At 47.2% G+C, this 19008-nt stretch overlaps 2 protein-coding genes across 2 annotated transcripts in view; one reads left to right on the forward strand and one right to left on the reverse strand.

The window, feature by feature from the left end:
• Positions 1-13151, reverse strand: part of ABHD12 (abhydrolase domain containing 12, lysophospholipase) — a 191445-nt gene extending 178294 nt beyond the window's left edge. The window contains exon 1 of the mRNA XM_069768982.1: positions 12781-13151. Coding sequence (XP_069625083.1) covers positions 12781-12827 — 47 coding nt within the window. The 5' untranslated portion in view covers positions 12828-13151. The remainder of the gene's footprint in view (positions 1-12780) is intronic.
• A 55-nt stretch (positions 13152-13206) lies between these two features.
• GINS1 (GINS complex subunit 1) overlaps positions 13207-19008 on the forward strand; it is a 34441-nt gene continuing 28639 nt past the window's right edge. Inside the window, exon 1 of the mRNA XM_069768986.1 lies at positions 13207-13330. Coding sequence (XP_069625087.1) covers positions 13256-13330 — 75 coding nt within the window. The 5' untranslated portion in view covers positions 13207-13255. The remainder of the gene's footprint in view (positions 13331-19008) is intronic.

Consider the following 19008-nt stretch of genomic DNA (forward strand, 5'->3'; position numbering starts at 1 on the left):
ATACAGCAGATCTCCTGTCCTGTAGTATATAGCTGACACCCTGCCCGGTATTACACACACACTGTATACAGCAGATCTCCTGTCCTGTAGTATATAGCTGACACCCTGCCCGGTATTACACACACACTGTATACAGCAGATCTCCTGTCCTGTAGTATATAGCTGACACCCTGCCCGGTATTACACACACACTGTATACAGCAGATCTCCTGTCCTGTAGTATATAGCTGACACCCTGCCCGGTATTACACACACACTGTATACAGCAGATCTCCTGTCCTGTAGTATATAGCTGACACCCTGCCCGGTATTACACACACACTGTATACAGCAGATCTCCTGTCCTGTAGTATATAGCTGACACCCTGCCCGGTATTACACACACACTGTATACAGCAGATCTCCTGTCCTGTAGTATATAGCTGACACCCTGCCCGGTATTACACACACACTGTATACAGCAGATCTCCTGTCCTGTAGTATATAGCTGACACCCTGCCCGGTATTACACACACACTGTATACAGCAGATCTCCTGTCCTGTAGTATATAGCTGACACCCTGCCCGGTATTACACACACACTGTATACAGCAGATCTCCTGTCCTGTAGTATATAGCTGACACCCTGCCCGGTATTACACACACTGTATACAGCAGATCTCCTGTCCTGTAGTATATAGCTGACACCCTGTCCGGTATTACACACACACTGTATACAGCAGATCTCCTGTCCTGTAGTATATAGCTGACACCCTGCCCGGTATTACACACACACTGTATACAGCAGATCTCCTGTCCTGTAGTATATAGCTGACACCCTGCCCGGTATTACACACACACTGTATACAGCAGATCTCCTGTCCTGTAGTATATAGCTGACACCCTGCCCGGTATTACACACACACTGTATACAGCAGATCTCCTGTCCTGTAGTATATAGCTGACACCCTACCCGGTATTACACACACACTGCATACAGCAGATCTCCTGTCCTGTAGTATATAGCTGACACCCTACCCTGTATTACACACACACTGTATACAGCAGATCTCCTGTCCTGTAGTATATAGCTGACACCCTACCCGGTATTACACACACACTGTATACAGCAGATCTCCTGTCCTGTAGTATATAGCTGACACCCTGCCCGGTATTACACACACACTGTATACAGCAGAATTCCTGTCCTGTAGTATATAGCTGACACCCTGCCCGGTATTACACACACACTGTATACAGCAGATCTCCTGTCCTGTAGTATATAGCTGACACCCTGCCCGGTATTACACACACACTGTATACAGCAGATCTCCTGTCCTGTAGTATATAGCTGACACCCTGCCCTGTATTACACATACACTGTATACAGCAGATCTCCTGTCCTGTAGTATATAGCTGACACCCTGCCCGGTATTACACACACACTGTATACAGCAGATCTCCTGTCCTGTAGTATATAGCTGACACCCTGCCCTGTATTACACACACACTGTATGCAGCAGATCTCCTGTCCTGTAGTATATAGCTGACACCCTACCCTGTATTACACACACACTGTATACAGCAGATCTCCTGTCCTGTAGTATATAGCTGACACCCTACCCGGTATTACACACACACTGTATACAGCAGATCTCCTGTCCTGTAGTATATAGCTGACACCCTGCCCGGTATTACACACACACTGTATACAGCAGATCTCCTGTCCTGTAGTATATAGCTGACACCCTGCCCTGTATTACACACACACTGTATACAGCAGATCTCCTGTCCTGTAGTATATAGCTGACACCCTGCCCTGTATTACACACACACTGTATACAGCAGATCTCCTGTCCTGTAGTATATAGCTGACACCCTGCCCTGTATTACACACACACTGTATACAGCAGATCTCCTGTCCTGTAGTATATAGCTGACACCCTGCCCATATTACACACACACTGTATACAGCAGATCTCCTGTCCTGTAGTATAGAGCTGACACCCTGCCCTGTATTACACACACACTGTATACAGCAGATCTCCTGTCCTGTAGTATATAGCTGACACCCTGCCCGGTATTACACACACAATGTATACAGCAGATCTCCTGTCCTGTAGTATATAGCTGACACCCTGCCCTGTATTACACACACTGTATACAGCAGATCTCCTGTCCTGTAGTATATAGCTGACACCCTGCCCGGTATTACACACACTATATACAGCAGATCTCCTGTCCTGTAGTATATAGCTGACACCCTGCCCTGTATTACACACACTGTATACAGCAGATCTCCTGTCCTGTAGTATATAGCTGACACCCTGCCCGGTATTACACACACTATATACAGCAGATCTCCTGTCCTGTAGTATATAGCTGACACCCTGCCCTGTATTACACACACACTGCATACAGCAGATCTCCTGTCCTGTAGTATATAGCTGACACCCTGCCCGGTATTACACACACACTGTATACAGCAGATCTCCTGTCCTGTAGTATATAGCTGACACCCTGCCCTGTATTACACATACACTGTATACAGAAGATCTCCTGTCCTGTAGTATATAGCTGACACCCTGCCCTGTATTACACACACACTGTATACAGCAGATCTCCTGTCCTGTAGTATATAGCTGACACCCTGCCCGGAATTACACACACACTGTATACAGCAGATCTCCTGTCCTGTAGTATATAGCTGACACCCTGCCCGGTATTACACACACACTGTATACAGCAGATCTCCTGTCCTGTAGTATATAGCTGACACCCTGCCCTGTATTACACACACACTGTATACAGCAGATCTCCTGTCCTGTAGTATATATCTGACACCCTGCCCTGTATTACACACACACTGTATACAGCAGATCTCCTGTCCTGTAGTATATAGCTGACACCCTGCCCTGTATTACACACACTGTATACAGCAGATCTCCTGTCCTGTAGTATATAGCCGACACCCTGCCCTGTATTACACACACTGTATACAGCAGATCTCCTGTCCTGTAGTATATAGCCGACACCCTGCCCGGTATTACACACACTGTATACAGCAGATCTCCTGTCCTGTAGTATATAGCTGACACCCTGCCCGGTACACACACACTGTATACAGCAGATCTCCTGTTCTGTAGTATATAGCTGACACCCTGCCCGGTATTACACACACACTGTATACAGCAGATCTCCTGTCCTGTAGTATATAGCTGACACCCTGCCCGGTATTACACACACACTGTATACAGCAGATCTCCTGTCCTGTAGTATATAGCTGACACCCTGCCCGGTATTACACACACACTGTATACAGCAGATCTCCTGTCCTGTAGTATATAGCTGACACCCTGCCCGGTATTACACATACACTGTATACAGCAGATCTCCTGTCCTGTAGTATATAGCTGACACCCTGCCCGGTATTACACACACACTGTATACAGCAGATCTCCTGTCCTGTAGTATATAGCTGACACCCTGCCCGGTATTACACACACACTGTATACAGCAGATCTCCTGTCCTGTAGTATATAGCTGACACCCTGCCCGGTATTACACACACACTGTATACAGCAGATCTCCTGTCCTGTAGTATATAGCTGACACCCTACCCGGTATTACACACACACTGTATACAGCAGATCTCCTGTCCTGTAGTATATAGCTGACACCCTACCCGGTATTACACACACACTGCATACAGCAGATCTCCTGTCCTGTAGTATATAGCTGACACCCTACCCGGTATTACACACACACTGTATACAGCAGATCTCCTGTCCTGTAGTATATAGCTGACACCCTGCCCGGTATTACACACACTGTATACAGCAGATCTCCTGTCCTGTAGTATATAGCTGACACCCTACCCTGTATTACACACACACTGTATACAGCAGATCTCCTGTCCTGTAGTATATAGCTGACACCCTACCCGGTATTACACACACACTGTATACAGCAGATCTCCTGTCCTGTAGTATATAGCTGACACCCTGCCCGGTATTACACACACACTGTATACAGCAGATCTCCTGTCCTGTAGTATATAGCTGACACCCTACCCTGTATTACACACACACTGCATACAGCAGATCTCCTGTCCTGTAGTATATAGCTGACACCCTGCCCGGTATTACACACACACTGTATACAGCAGATCTCCTGTCCTGTAGTATATAGCTGACACCCTACCCGGTATTACACACACACTGTATACAGCAGATCTCCTGTCCTGTAGTATATAGCTGACACCCTGCCCTGTATTACACATACACTGTATACAGCAGATCTCCTGTCCTGTAGTATATAGCTGACACCCTGCCCGGTATTACACACACACTGTATACAGCAGATCTCCTGTCCTGTAGTATATAGCTGACACCCTGCCCTGTATTACACACACACTGTATGCAGCAGATCTCCTGTCCTGTAGTATATAGCTGACACCCTACCCTGTATTACACACACACTGTATACAGCAGATCTCCTGTCCTGTAGTATATAGCTGACACACTACCCGGTATTACACACACACTGTATACAGCAGATCTCCTGTCCTGTAGTATATAGCTGACACCCTGCCCGGTATTACACACACACTGTATACAGCAGATCTCCTGTCCTGTAGTATATAGCTGACACCCTGCCCTGTATTACACACACACTGTATACAGCAGATCTCCTGTCCTGTAGTATATAGCTGACACCCTGCCCTGTATTACACACACACTGTATACAGCAGATCTCCTGTCCTGTAGTATATAGCTGACACCCTGCCCTGTATTACACACACACTGTATACAGCAGATCTCCTGTCCTGTAGTATATAGCTGACACCCTGCCCATATTACACACACACTGTATACAGCAGATCTCCTGTCCTGTAGTATAGAGCTGACACCCTGCCCTGTATTACACACACACTGTATACAGCAGATCTCCTGTCCTGTAGTATATAGCTGACACCCTGCCCGGTATTACACACACTGCATACAGCAGATCTCCTGTCCTGTAGTATATAGCTGACACCCTGCCCTGTATTACACACACACTGTATACAGCAGATCTCCTGTCCTGTAGTATATAGCTGACACCCTGCCCGGTATTACACACACTGTATACAGCAGATCTCCTGTCCTGTAGTATATAGCTGACACCCTGCCCGGTACACACACACTGTATACAGCAGATCTCCTGTTCTGTAGTATATAGCTGACACCCTGCCCGGTATTACACACACACTGTATACAGCAGATCTCCTGTCCTGTAGTATATAGCTGACACCCTGCCCTGTATTACACACACACTGCATACAGCAGATCTCCTGTCCTGTAGTATATAGCTGACACCCTGCCCGGTATTACACACACTGCATACAGCAGATCTCCTGTCCTGTAGTATATAGCTGACACCCTGCCCGGTATTACACACACACTGTATACAGCAGATCTCCTGTCCTGTAGTATATAGCTGACACCCTGCCCTGTATTACACACACTGCATACAGCAGATCTCCTGTCCTGTAGTATATAGCTGACACCCTGCCCGGTATTACACACACTGCATACAGCAGATCTCCTGTCCTGTAGTATATAGCTGACACCCTGCCCTGTATTACACACACACTGTATACAGCAGATCTCCTGTCCTGTATTATATAGCTGACACCCTGCCCGGTATTACACACACTGCATACAGCAGATCTCCTGTCCTGTAGTATATAGCTGACACCCTGCCCTGTATTACACACACACTGTATACAGCAGATCTCCTGTCCTGTAGTATATAGCTGACACCTTGCCCGGTATTACACACACACTGTATACAGCAGATCTCCTGTCCTGTAGTATATAGCTGACACCCTGCCCTGTATTACACACACACTGTATACAGCAGATCTCCTGTCCTGTAGTATATAGCTGACACCCTGCCCTGTATTACACATACACTGTATACAGCAGATCTCCTGTCCTGTAGTATATAGCTGACACCCTGCCCTGTATTACACACACTGTATACAGCAGATCTCCTGTCCTGTAGTATATAGCTGACACCCTGCCCGGTATTACACACACACTGTATACAGCAGATCTCCTGTCCTGTAGTATATAGCTGACACCCTGCCCTGTATTACACACACTGCATACAACAGATCTCCTGTCCTGTAGTATATAGCTGACACCCTGCCCTGTATTACACACACACTGTATACAGCAGATCTCCTGTCCTGTAGTATATAGCTGACACCCTGCCCTGTATTACACACACACTGTATACAGCAGATCTCCTGTCCTGTAGTATATAGCTGACACCCTGCCCTGTATTACACACACACTGTATACAGCAGATCTCCTGTCCTGTAGTATATAGCTGACACCCTGCCCTGTATTACACACACACTGCATACAGCAGATCTCCTGTTCTGTAGTATATAGCTGACACCCTGCCCGATATTACACACACACTGTATACAGCAGATCTCCTGTCCTGTAGTATATAGCTGACACCCTGCCCTGTATTACACACACACTGCATACAGCAGATCTCCTGTCCTGTAGTATATAGCTGACACCCTGCCCTGTATTACACACACTGCATACAGCAGATCTCCTGTCCTGTAGTATATAGCTGACACCCTGCCCGGTATTACACACACTGCATACAGCAGATCTCCTGTCCTGTAGTATATAGCTGACACCCTGCCCGGTATTACACACACACTGTATACAGCAGATCTCCTGTCCTGTAGTATATAGCTGACACCCTGCCCGGTATTACACACACTGTATACAGCAAATCTCCTGTCCTGTAGTATATAGCTGACACCCTGCCCTGTATTACACACACACTGTATACAGCAGATCTCCTGTCCTGTAGTATATAGCTGACACCCTGCCCAGTATTACACACACTGCATACAGCAGATCTCCTGTCCTGTAGTATATAGCTGACACCCTGCCCGGTATTACACACACACTGTATACAGCAGATCTCCTGTCCTGTAGTATATAGCTGACACCCTGCCCGGTATTACACACACTGTATACAGCAGATCTCCTGTCCTGTAGTATATAGCTGACACCCTGCCCTGTATTACACACACACTGTATACAGCAGATCTCCTGTCCTGTAGTATATAGCTGACACCCTGCCCGGTATTACACACACACTGTATACAGCAGATCTCCTGTCCTGTAGTATATAGCTGACACCCTGCCCGGTATTACACACACTGCATACAGCAGATCTCCTGTCCTGTAGTATATAGCTGACACCCTGCCCGGTATTACACACACTGTATACAGCAGATCTCCTGTCCTGTAGTATATAGCTGACACCCTGCCTGGTATTACACACACACTGCATACAGCAGATCTCCTGTCCTGTAGTATATAGCTGACACCCTGCCCGGTATTACACACACACTGTATACAGCAGATCTCCTGTCCTGTAGTATATAGCTGACACCCTGCCCGGTATTACACACACTGTATACAGCAGATCTCCTGTCCTGTAGTATATAGCTGACACCCTGCCCGGTATTACACACACACTGCATACAGCAGATCTCCTGTCCTGTAGTATATAGCTGACACCCTGCCCTGTATTACACACACACTGCATATAGCAGATCTCCTGTCCTGTAGTATATAGCTGACACCCTGCCCTGTATTACACACACACTGCATACAGCAGATCTCCTGTCCTGTAGTATATAGCTGACACCCTGCCCGGTATTACACACACACTGTATACAGCAGATCTCCTGTCCTGTAGTATATAGCTGACACCCTGCCCGGTATTACACACACTGTATACAGCAGATCTCCTGTCCTGTAGTATATAGCTGACACCCTGCCCGGTATTACACACACTGCATACAGCAGATCTCCTGTCCTGTAGTATATAGCTGACACCCTGCCCGGTACACACACACTGTATACAGCAGATCTCCTGTCCTGTAGTATATAGCTGACACCCTGCCCTGTATTACACATACACTGTATACAGCAGATCTCCTGTCCTGTAGTATATAGCTGACACCCTGCCCGGTATTACACATACACTGTATACAGCAGATCTCCTGTCCTGTAGTATATAGCTGACACCCTGCCCTGTATTACACACACACTGCATACAGCAGATCTCCTGTCCTGTAGTATATAGCTGACACCCTGCCCGGTATTACACACACACTGTATACAGCAGATCTCCTGTCCTGTAGTATATAGCTGACACCCTGCCCGGTATTACACACACTGTATACAGCAGATCTCCTGTCCTGTAGTATATAGCTGACACCCTGCCCGGTATTACACATACACTGTATACAGCAGATCTCCTGTCCTGTAGTATATAGCTGACACCCTGCCCTGTATTACACACACTGTATACAGCAGATCTCCTGTCCTGTAGTATATAGCTGACACCCTGCCCTGTATTACACACACACTGTATACAGCAGATCTCCTGTCCTGTAGTATATAGCTGACACCCTGCCCTGTATTACACACACACTGCATACAGCAGATCTCCTGTCCTGTAGTATATAGCTGACACCCTGCCCTGTATTACACATACACTGTATACAGCAGATCTCCTGTCCTGTAGTATATAGCTGACACCCTGCCCTGTATTACACACACACTGCATACAGCAGATCTCCTGTCCTGTAGTATATAGCTGACACCCTGCCCTGTATTACACACACACTGTATACAGCAGATCTCCTGTCCTGTAGTATATAGCTGACACCCTGCCCGGTATTACACACACTGTATACAGCAAATCTCCTGTCCTGTAGTATATAGCTGACACCCTGCCCTGTATTACACACACACTGTATACAGCAGATCTCCTGTCCTGTAGTATATAGCTGACACCCTGCCCAGTATTACACACACTGCATACAGCAGATCTCCTGTCCTGTAGTATATAGCTGACACCCTGCCCGGTATTACACACACACTGTATACAGCAGATCTCCTGTCCTGTAGTATATAGCTGACACCCTGCCCGGTATTACACACACTGTATACAGCAGATCTCCTGTCCTGTAGTATATAGCTGACACCCTGCCCTGTATTACACACACACTGTATACAGCAGATCTCCTGTCCTGTAGTATATAGCTGACACCCTGCCCGGTATTACACACACTGTATACAGCAGATCTCCTGTCCTGTAGTATATAGCTGACACCCTGCCTGGTATTACACACACACTGCATACAGCAGATCTCCTGTCCTGTAGTATATAGCTGACACCCTGCCCGGTATTACACACACACTGTATACAGCAGATCTCCTGTCCTGTAGTATATAGCTGACACCCTGCCCGGTATTACACACACTGTATACAGCAGATCTCCTGTCCTGTAGTATATAGCTGACACCCTGCCCGGTATTACACACACACTGCATACAGCAGATCTCCTGTCCTGTAGTATATAGCTGACACCCTGCCCTGTATTACACACACACTGCATATAGCAGATCTCCTGTCCTGTAGTATATAGCTGACACCCTGCCCTGTATTACACACACACTGCATACAGCAGATCTCCTGTCCTGTAGTATATAGCTGACACCCTGCCCGGTATTACACACACACTGTATACAGCAGATCTCCTGTCCTGTAGTATATAGCTGACACCCTGCCCGGTATTACACACACTGTATACAGCAGATCTCCTGTCCTGTAGTATATAGCTGACACCCTGCCCGGTATTACACACACTGTATACAGCAGATCTCCTGTCCTGTAGTATATAGCTGACACCCTGCCCGGTATTACACACACTGCATACAGCAGATCTCCTGTCCTGTAGTATATAGCTGACACCCTGCCCGGTACACACACACTGTATACAGCAGATCTCCTGTCCTGTAGTATATAGCTGACACCCTGCCCTGTATTACACATACACTGTATACAGCAGATCTCCTGTCCTGTAGTATATAGCTGACACCCTGCCCGGTATTACACATACACTGTATACAGCAGATCTCCTGTCCTGTAGTATATAGCTGACACCCTGCCCTGTATTACACACACACTGCATACAGCAGATCTCCTGTCCTGTAGTATATAGCTGACACCCTGCCCGGTATTACACACACACTGTATACAGCAGATCTCCTGTCCTGTAGTATATAGCTGACACCCTGCCCGGTATTACACACACTGTATACAGCAGATCTCCTGTCCTGTAGTATATAGCTGACACCCTGCCCGGTATTACACACACACTGTATACAGCAGATCTCCTGTCCTGTAGTATATAGCTGACACCCTGCCCGGTATTACACACACTGTATACAGCAGATCTCCTGTCCTGTAGTATATAGCTGACACCCTGCCCGGTATTACACATACACTGTATACAGCAGATCTCCTGTCCTGTAGTATATAGCTGACACCCTGCCCGGTATTACACACACTGTATACAGCAGATCTCCTGTCCCGTAGTATATAGCTGACACCCTGCCCGGTATTACACACACTGTATACAGCAGATCTCCTGTCCTGTAGTATATAGCTGACACCCTGCCCGGTATTACACACACACTGTATACAGCAGATCTCCTGTCCTGTAGTATATAGCTGACACCCTGCCCGGTATTACACACACACACTGTATACAGCAGATCTCCTGTCCTGTAGTATATAGCGGACACCCTGCCCGGTATTACACACACTGTATACAGCAGATCTCCTGTCCTGTAGTATATAGCTGACACCCTGCCCGGTATTACACATACACTGTATACAGCAGATCTCCTGTCCTGTAGTATATAGCTGACACCCTGCCCGGTACACACACACTGCATACAGCAGATCTCCTGTCCTGTAGTATATAGCTGACACCCTGCCCTGTATTACACACACACTGTATACAGCAGATCTCCTGTCCTGTAGTATATAGCTGACACCCTGCCCTGTATTACACACACACTGCATACAGCAGATCTCCTGTCCTGTAGTATATAGCTGACACCCTGCCCGGTACACACACACTGTATACAGCAGATCTCCTGTCCTGTAGTATATAGCTGACACCCTGCCCTGTATTACACATACACTGTATACAGCAGATCTCCTGTCCTGTAGTATATAGCTGACACCCTGCCCTGTATTACACACACACTGTATACAGCAGATCTCCTGTCCTGTAGTATATAGCTGACACCCTGCCCTGTATTACACACACACTGCATACAGCAGATCTCCTGTCCTGTAGTATATAGCTGACACCCTGCCCTGTATTACACATACACTGTATACAGCAGATCTCCTGTCCTGTAGTATATAGCTGACACCCTGCCCTGTATTACACACACACTGCATACAGCAGATCTCCTGTCCTGTAGTATATAGCTGACACCCTGCCCGGTATTACACACACACTGTATACAGCAGATCTCCTGTCCTGTAGTATATAGCTGACACCCTGCCCGGTATTACACATACACTGTATACAGCAGATCTCCTGTCCTGTAGTATATAGCTGACACCCTGCCCGGTATTACACACACTGTATACAGCAGATCTCCTGTCCTGTAGTATATAGCTGACACCCTGCCCGGTATTACACACACACTGCATACAGCAGATCTCCTGTCCTGTAGTATATAGCTGACACCCTGCCCGGTATTACACACACACTGTATACAGCAGATCTCCTGTCCTGTAGTATATAGCTGACACCCTGCCCGGTATTACATACACACTGTATACAGCAGATCTCCTGTCCTGTAGTATATAGCTGACACCCTGCCCTGTATTACACACACACTGTATACAGCAGATCTCCTGTCCTGTAGTATATAGCTGACACCCTGCCCGGTATTACACACACTGTATACAGCAGATCTCCTGTCCTGTAGTATATAGCTGACACCCTGCCCGGTATTACACACACTGTATACAGCAGATCTCCTGTCCTGTAGTATATAGCTGACACCCTGCCCGGTATTACACACACACTGCATACAGCAGATCTCCTGTCCTGTAGTATATAGCTGACACCCTGCCCGGTATTACACACACTGTATACAGCAGATCTCCTGTCCTGTAGTATATAGCTGACACCCTGCCCTGTATTACACACACACTGTATACAGCAGATCTCCTGTCCTGTAGTATATAGCTGACACCCTGCCCGGTATTACACACACACTGCATACAGCAGATCTCCTGTCCTGTAGTATATAGCTGACACCCTGCCCGGTATTACACACACTGTATACAGCAGATCTCCTGTCCTGTAGTATATAGCTGACACCCTGCCCGGTATTACACACACTGTATACAGCAGATCTCCTGTCCTGTAGTATATAGCTGACACCCTGCCCGGTATTACACACACACTGCATACAGCAGATCTCCTGTCCTGTAGTATATAGCTGACACCCTGCCCGGTATTACACACACTGCATACAGCAGATCTCCTGTCCTGTAGTATATAGCTGACACCCTGCCCGGTATTACACACACTGTATACAGCAGATCTCCTGTCCTGTAGTATATAGCTGACACCCTGCCCGGTATTACACACACTGTATACAGCAGATCTCCTGTCCTGTAGTATATAGCTGACACCCTGCCCGGTATTACACACACACTGCATACAGAAGATCTCCTGTCACCTGCCGGCATGGCTATAGGTGAGGACCTCCTGACATCACAGCTCCAGATGACGTCATTGCGCTCCTTGCCCACACACAGCACAAGTGTCACGGGCGCCCCCTGCTGCTTACAACACGGTGGTGTTTGTGTCGGACTCACCTGCGACCCCGCGGCCACCAGCTACGCATGAGCTCCAGGGCGATCATAAGCCTCAAAATACAATTGTCTCTGCTCAGCTCCCGTAGCCGGGACCCGTGGGCGAAAGCCCTCCCTCATTGGCCAGGTGATACTCGGCGCCAATTTCAGCGGCTTGTAGGACAGTTTTTCTCTGCTTCGGGCTCTTCTTGGGAATTCCGAGCTGCCATGTTTGTTAAGGGCAAAACATAGAAAGGCTTTTAAAATGACTGATGGTGTGATAAAGCAGAAAACTAGTAACGGCGGTAATGGAGGACTCGCTGTCACATACCACAGAGGTGGCAGAGGAACACAGCGGTGAGGAGTCCGACTACTGCTAGCGGTTTGCCAGGAGTAGACATGGCGGGAGGCGCCTCACAGACACGCAGTGCAGCTGCGCAGTGAGCTGTGTTCTCTGTGGCGGGAGTTAAGAGTAGCGGCTGTCTTGTACAGGACCAGGATGTTCTGTGAGAAAGCCATAGAGCTGATCCGAGAGCTGCAGCGGGCCACGGAAGGACAGTTACCGGCTTTTAACGTGAGTGACAAGATGGAGGCAGCCACTGTATTCTGTTATCAGCCACTGTGCTCTGCTATCAGCTGTGTTGCCTTTCCATTGGCAGTGTACGGCATTGTGGGACTTGTAGTTCTGCAACTGGCTGTATGTACAGTCCCATGGATGAACAACCCTACCTGACATGTTACATGGGAGAAAGTCTGTGCCCTAAATGTCCGGATGCCGCTCTCCGTCCTCCCTGGTCCTGCTCCATTGACTTCTATGGCAGAAGTAGCAGCACATGTCCGCTGGGTCCATAGCGCTGCCGTCTATTGGCCGCACGTAAATCCGCATGTGATCACTGCACCGCACGGATTTACTGCATCCAATACATTGTACGGGTGACATTTCTGTTGCGGAGGATCGTGTCTCCACATGAGATATTGACATGCTGCAGTCTGGAAAGATGCGCCACATGTCCGTCTCTGCGGGTGCACGCATAGTGGACATGGGATTTCGTGAAGCCTCACCCACTATGCTGTAACCTCTGGCCGCTGCGGGTTTGACGCTGCAGAAACCCCCAAAAGCTATTTGGCTTTTGGAGCACAGATTTTGCTAGAGAAGTTTGTAGGTGACATTTACGGAGCTCCAAAGGTGACCGCAACAGAATATCTCCCAAAGTGACCCCATTGTAGAAATTACATCTCTCAATGAGTTAATCTACGGCTGCAGCGACTATCTGCCAATTTAGTGCCCATACATTGTGCCCAGCTTGTGCTTCTGGTGATACCTGTAAATTAAGTGCCTTCTCTCCATTACTATAATGCCAAACATGTGGCCTCTTATTGTTAGGCACAGAGGGGGACGTTTGGATTTGAGAGCACAGAATTCATTGGATATTACTTGAGGCGGTGGGAGCCGTGTCACTGTCCAAGATTCTTTGTTACACCAGTAATGTGACAACCCCCTACAGTTCCAGAGACAGATGACGGACCTGAGTGGAGGCTGGTTTTGTGCGGGATAAGTTAGGGTTTTTATTGGTAACATTTTGGGGTACATAACATTTTTGTAATCGCTTTCAAAATAAAGCTGGATCCCATTCTTGTGTTCTACACTGAGCACTTAGGTGGGGGTTTCCTTGTAAATCCCACAAAAAAAAAATGCGATTCAGATGAAACCCCCAAGGGAACCACCCACAATGAGGCAGATGGACACTTTGTCCTTCATTTGGAGTTTGCTTCGGTGGTCTCCATTTTCTTAGACGTGCACAGATCTGTGGTCGCCCAAACTTGTGCGCTAAAAAGACGCCTAAAATGATGGGACACCATTGGAACACAGACCAGTCCAAAGTGACTCCCATCTGCTTTATAAGTGAGTGGTTCCACATGGGGTTTTGTCTGAATTGTGGTTTTGGGGAATTTACACAGAAACCCTGGTGTAAGGCTATGTGCACAAGTTCAGGTTTTTTCGCGTTTTTTTTCGCGCTAAAAACGCTATAAACACTCATTAAAAACGCATACATTATGCATTCTATCATTTAGAATGCATTCTGCATGTTTTGTGCACATGGATGCGTTTTTTTCAGCGAAAAAAACACATCGCGGTAAAAAAATGAGCATGTTCATTATTTTTGCGGATTTTCTGCGTTTTTCCGGCAATTCTATGCATTTGGGGAAAAACGCACCGAAAACTCGTCAAAATCGCGGTAAAATCGCATGCGGATTTCTGGCAGAAATGTCCGGTTTTTGTCAGGAAAATTTCTGCAACAAATCCTGACTTGTGCACATACCCTAAGCGCTCAGCGGAGAGCACAGGATACAGTTATATGAAAAAGTTTGGGCACCCCTATTAATCCTAAGCTTAATGTTTTAGAAAAATTGTTTTTTTTGCAACAGCTATTTCAGTTTCATATATCTAATAACTGTTGGACACAGTAATGTTTCTGCCTTGAAATGAGGTTTATTGTACTAACAGAAAATGTGCAATCTGCATTCAAACAAAATTTGACAGGTGCATAAGTATGGGCACCCCACCAGAAAAGTGACATTAATATTTAGTAGATCCTCCTTTTGCAAAAATAACAGCCTCTAGTCGCTTCCTGTAGCTTTTAATGAGATCCTGGATGAAGGTATTTTTGACCATTCCTCTTTACAAAACAATTCCAGTTCAGTTAAGTTTGATGGTCGCCGAGCATGGACAGCCCTCTTCAAATGATCCCACAGATGTTCAATGATATTCATGTCTGGGGACTGGGATGGCCATTCCAGAACAGTGTAATTGTTCCTCTGCATGAATGCCTGAGTAGATTTGGAGCGGTGTTTTGGATCATTGTCTTGCTGAAAGATCCATCCCCTGTGTAACTTCAACTTTGTCACTGATTCATGAACATTATTGTCAAGAATCTGCTGATACTGAGAAGAATCCATGCGTCCCTCAACTTTAACAAGATTCCCGGAGTCGGCATTGGCCACACAGCCCCAAAGCATGATGGAACCTCCACCAAATTTTACTGTGGGTAGCAAGTGTTTTTCCTATCGCCACGACAGCACCCACAACGAGAGAGGGGATCCGCCCACCTTCCGGACAGGAACCTACAGGTTAAAAAGGGGCGGTCCCCCTCGCCCTCCAGTTTGGGTTCCTGTCCGGACGGCGGGAGCCTACAGGTCACCTACCCGGGTCCGCCAAGCCTCTGTGCGGTGTCCAGGTGAGAACGGCAGAGTCGGGGGCCCGGAAGCAGCGTCGGGGGAAGTCCTGTGTCCAGCTTCCCCCCTCGTCTGGCAAGGAGCGGCTGAACGCCGAAGTGGCGTTCCCAGGGGAAGGCACGCCGCCCTGGGTCGTCCACACGCGCGCGACTCTGCGGGAGCAGGTCGGCGCTTATGACCCAGAAGTGATCTAACGACTTCCGGAGGAGGCCGGGAGGAGGAGCGCGGGACCTTTGAAAAGAAGGCAGCGCTTGGTGAGTGGTGTGCGGCAACATGTCTTCCACAGGAGACGCCGAACACCGAAAAGGAGAGCAGCAAAGGAGCAGCAGCAGATCTCAGAGTGGAGATGTGGCACGCGGGCAGCAGGATCCTGGCACGTCACATCGCACCTCACCCCCTCAGAAACCGGTACTCTAATTTCATCAGCAGTGGTGAGTGTTATATCTGAGCCACTGGCTGATACAACTGTCTTCTATACTATGTTTTGTTATAGGGGAAGAAGGCCTCAAAGTCCAAACATAAGCAGTGTGCGTTATGCACGGAGCCACTACCTGACACCTATGTAAAGAGATTATGTCAGACGTGTATATGCCGTACGTTAGAGGAAGAGGCCCCCCTTCGTGTATCGGATTTGAGGGAAGTAATTAGGGAAGAAATAAAATCTTCTCTTAAATCTAAGCGGCATGAGAAGAGTAGTATGGAAATGGTATCCGATTCCAGCCCTTCGTTGCAAGAGGGCGAGTGCTCGGAGAGTTCATCACCATCCTCCTCAGATGAGGAAGGAAGGCCTTGCTTTGCCACAGATAATATGGAGACTTTAATTAAGGCAGTCCGTGCGACTATGGGTGTGGCTGAGAGTAAAGAGCCGAAAACAACCCAGGAGATCATGTTCGCAGGGCTGAGCCAGAGAAGTCGCAAAGCTTTCCCGGTGGTAGATACCATTAAAGATCTGGTCAAACGGGAGTGGGACAAGCTGGATAAAGGGTTCTTACCTTCGGCCGCAAAAAGAAGGTACCCCTTTGAGGATGACACCTTATCCCAGTGGATGAAGATCCCAAAAATAGATGCGGCAGTAGCCTCTACCTCGAAAACAGGCTCGCTACCGTTAGAGGATGTAGGACTCCTTAAAGATCCTTCAGACAGGAAGGCTGACATGCTCCTTAAGAAGGTGTGGGAAGCATCATCTGGAGCCTTTAAGCCCGCAATCACAGGCACCTGTACGGCAAGATCAGTTATGGTCTGGGTGACTCAGCTGGAGGAACAGCTTAAAGCAAAAGTACCCAGGGATAAATTGTTAAACTCCCTGTCTCAGGTCAGGGAAGGAGCGTCTTATCTAGCGGATGCCTCGATTGATTCCCTGAAATTGGCTGCAAGATCGGCGGGTCTCTCAAATGCAGCCCGACGGGCACTTTGGCTAAAAACCTGGAAGGGGGATGCTCAGGCAAAAGCCAAATTGTGCTCCATTCCATGTAGGGGTGAGTACCTATTCGGCCCGGTGCTGGATGACATCCTTGCAAAGGCAGAAGACAGAAAGAAGGGATTTCCTAAAACGTTTAATCCCACTTTTAGGAATGCCTTCCGGAGACGCATGCCCTTCAGAAGATTCCAGTCAGACCAGCAGGGAAATAATCGCGACTGGGAAACATCGGATCAAAAGAAGAAAGGTGGATACTATAAGAACCCTTCATCTTTCTCAAGACGTAGACGTAATTACAGATAAAACTGATCTACCAGTAGGGGGAAGACTAGAGTTCTTCTCAGATAAATGGAAAAAGATTACTTCTAGTGCCTGGATAATGGGGGTGATTGAGTCAGGATTAAAATTAGAATTTTTGAGAACTCCATCAAATCATTTTGTGATAACATCACTGGACACTCCGGCCCAACAACAGGCCTTAGAATTAGAGATTCAACAATTGCTTACAAAGCGAGTTATTGAAGAGGTACCAAAACATCAGGAGAAGACGGGTTTTTATTCTCCGCTATTCTTAATATCTAAACCTGATGGGTCCTTTAGGACTATCATAAATTTACGTAAATTGAATAAATATCTTCAGTACCACGCTTTTAAAATGGAATCCATTAAATCAACAACTAAGCTTTTGTTTCCTAGGTGCTACATGTCGGTCTTGGATCTAAAAGATGCGTACTACCATCTTCCAGTTCACAGAAATCACCAGCAATTCCTCAGGATGGCAGTATGGGTAAACCATCACATTAAACATTTCCAATATTTGGCAATGCCCTTTGGTCTATCCATGGCACCTAGAATTTTTACTAAAGTTATCTCGGAAGTAATGGCCCATATTAGGGAAAAGGAAACCCTTGTAGTGCCCTATCTAGACGATTTTTTGATAGTTGGAAATTCAATTGCTCAGTGTACGTTTAGGGTAAATGCCATAATATCATCCCTACAGGAACTCGGGTGGATAGTCAACTGGGAAAAGTCAAAACTGGAACCCACAAGACGTCAAATCTTTCTAGGAGTTCTTCTAGACTCAGAAGATCAGTAATCCTTCCTACCAGAAGAGAAGAAGCAGAAGATCATTCAAAGAATCACGGCCGTAAGGAAAACTCCAAACTTAAGTTTAAGAGACGCAATGTCTCTACTAGGATCTTTGACTGCGTGTATATCGGCAGTGAGATGGGCTCAGGCTCATACTCCAATGCTTCAATACGAGGTTCTTCAAGCAGAGAAAGATCTTCACGGTGCTCTGAGCAGAATATTCGGTCTATCACCCGCCACTCTTCACGATCTGAGATGGTGGCTCAATCTGGCACATTTGTCAAAAGGGGTTCTCTGGACCATCACTCCGAACAACGTAATTACAACAGATGCCAGTCCGTTTGGTTGGGGGACCCATATGGGAGACATTCTAACCCAAGGGCGATGGTCGATTCAAGAATCCCAGAATTCTTCAAATCTGAGAGCTTGTGGCAGTCAAACAGGCTCTTCTTTGCTTACTACCATCACTGAGGAATGCACATGTACAGATACAAACAGACAATATGACTGTG

The sequence above is a fragment of the Ranitomeya imitator genome, chromosome 5 (genome assembly GCF_032444005.1).
Source record: "Ranitomeya imitator isolate aRanImi1 chromosome 5, aRanImi1.pri, whole genome shotgun sequence".
Lineage (NCBI taxonomy): Eukaryota > Metazoa > Chordata > Amphibia > Anura > Dendrobatidae > Ranitomeya > Ranitomeya imitator.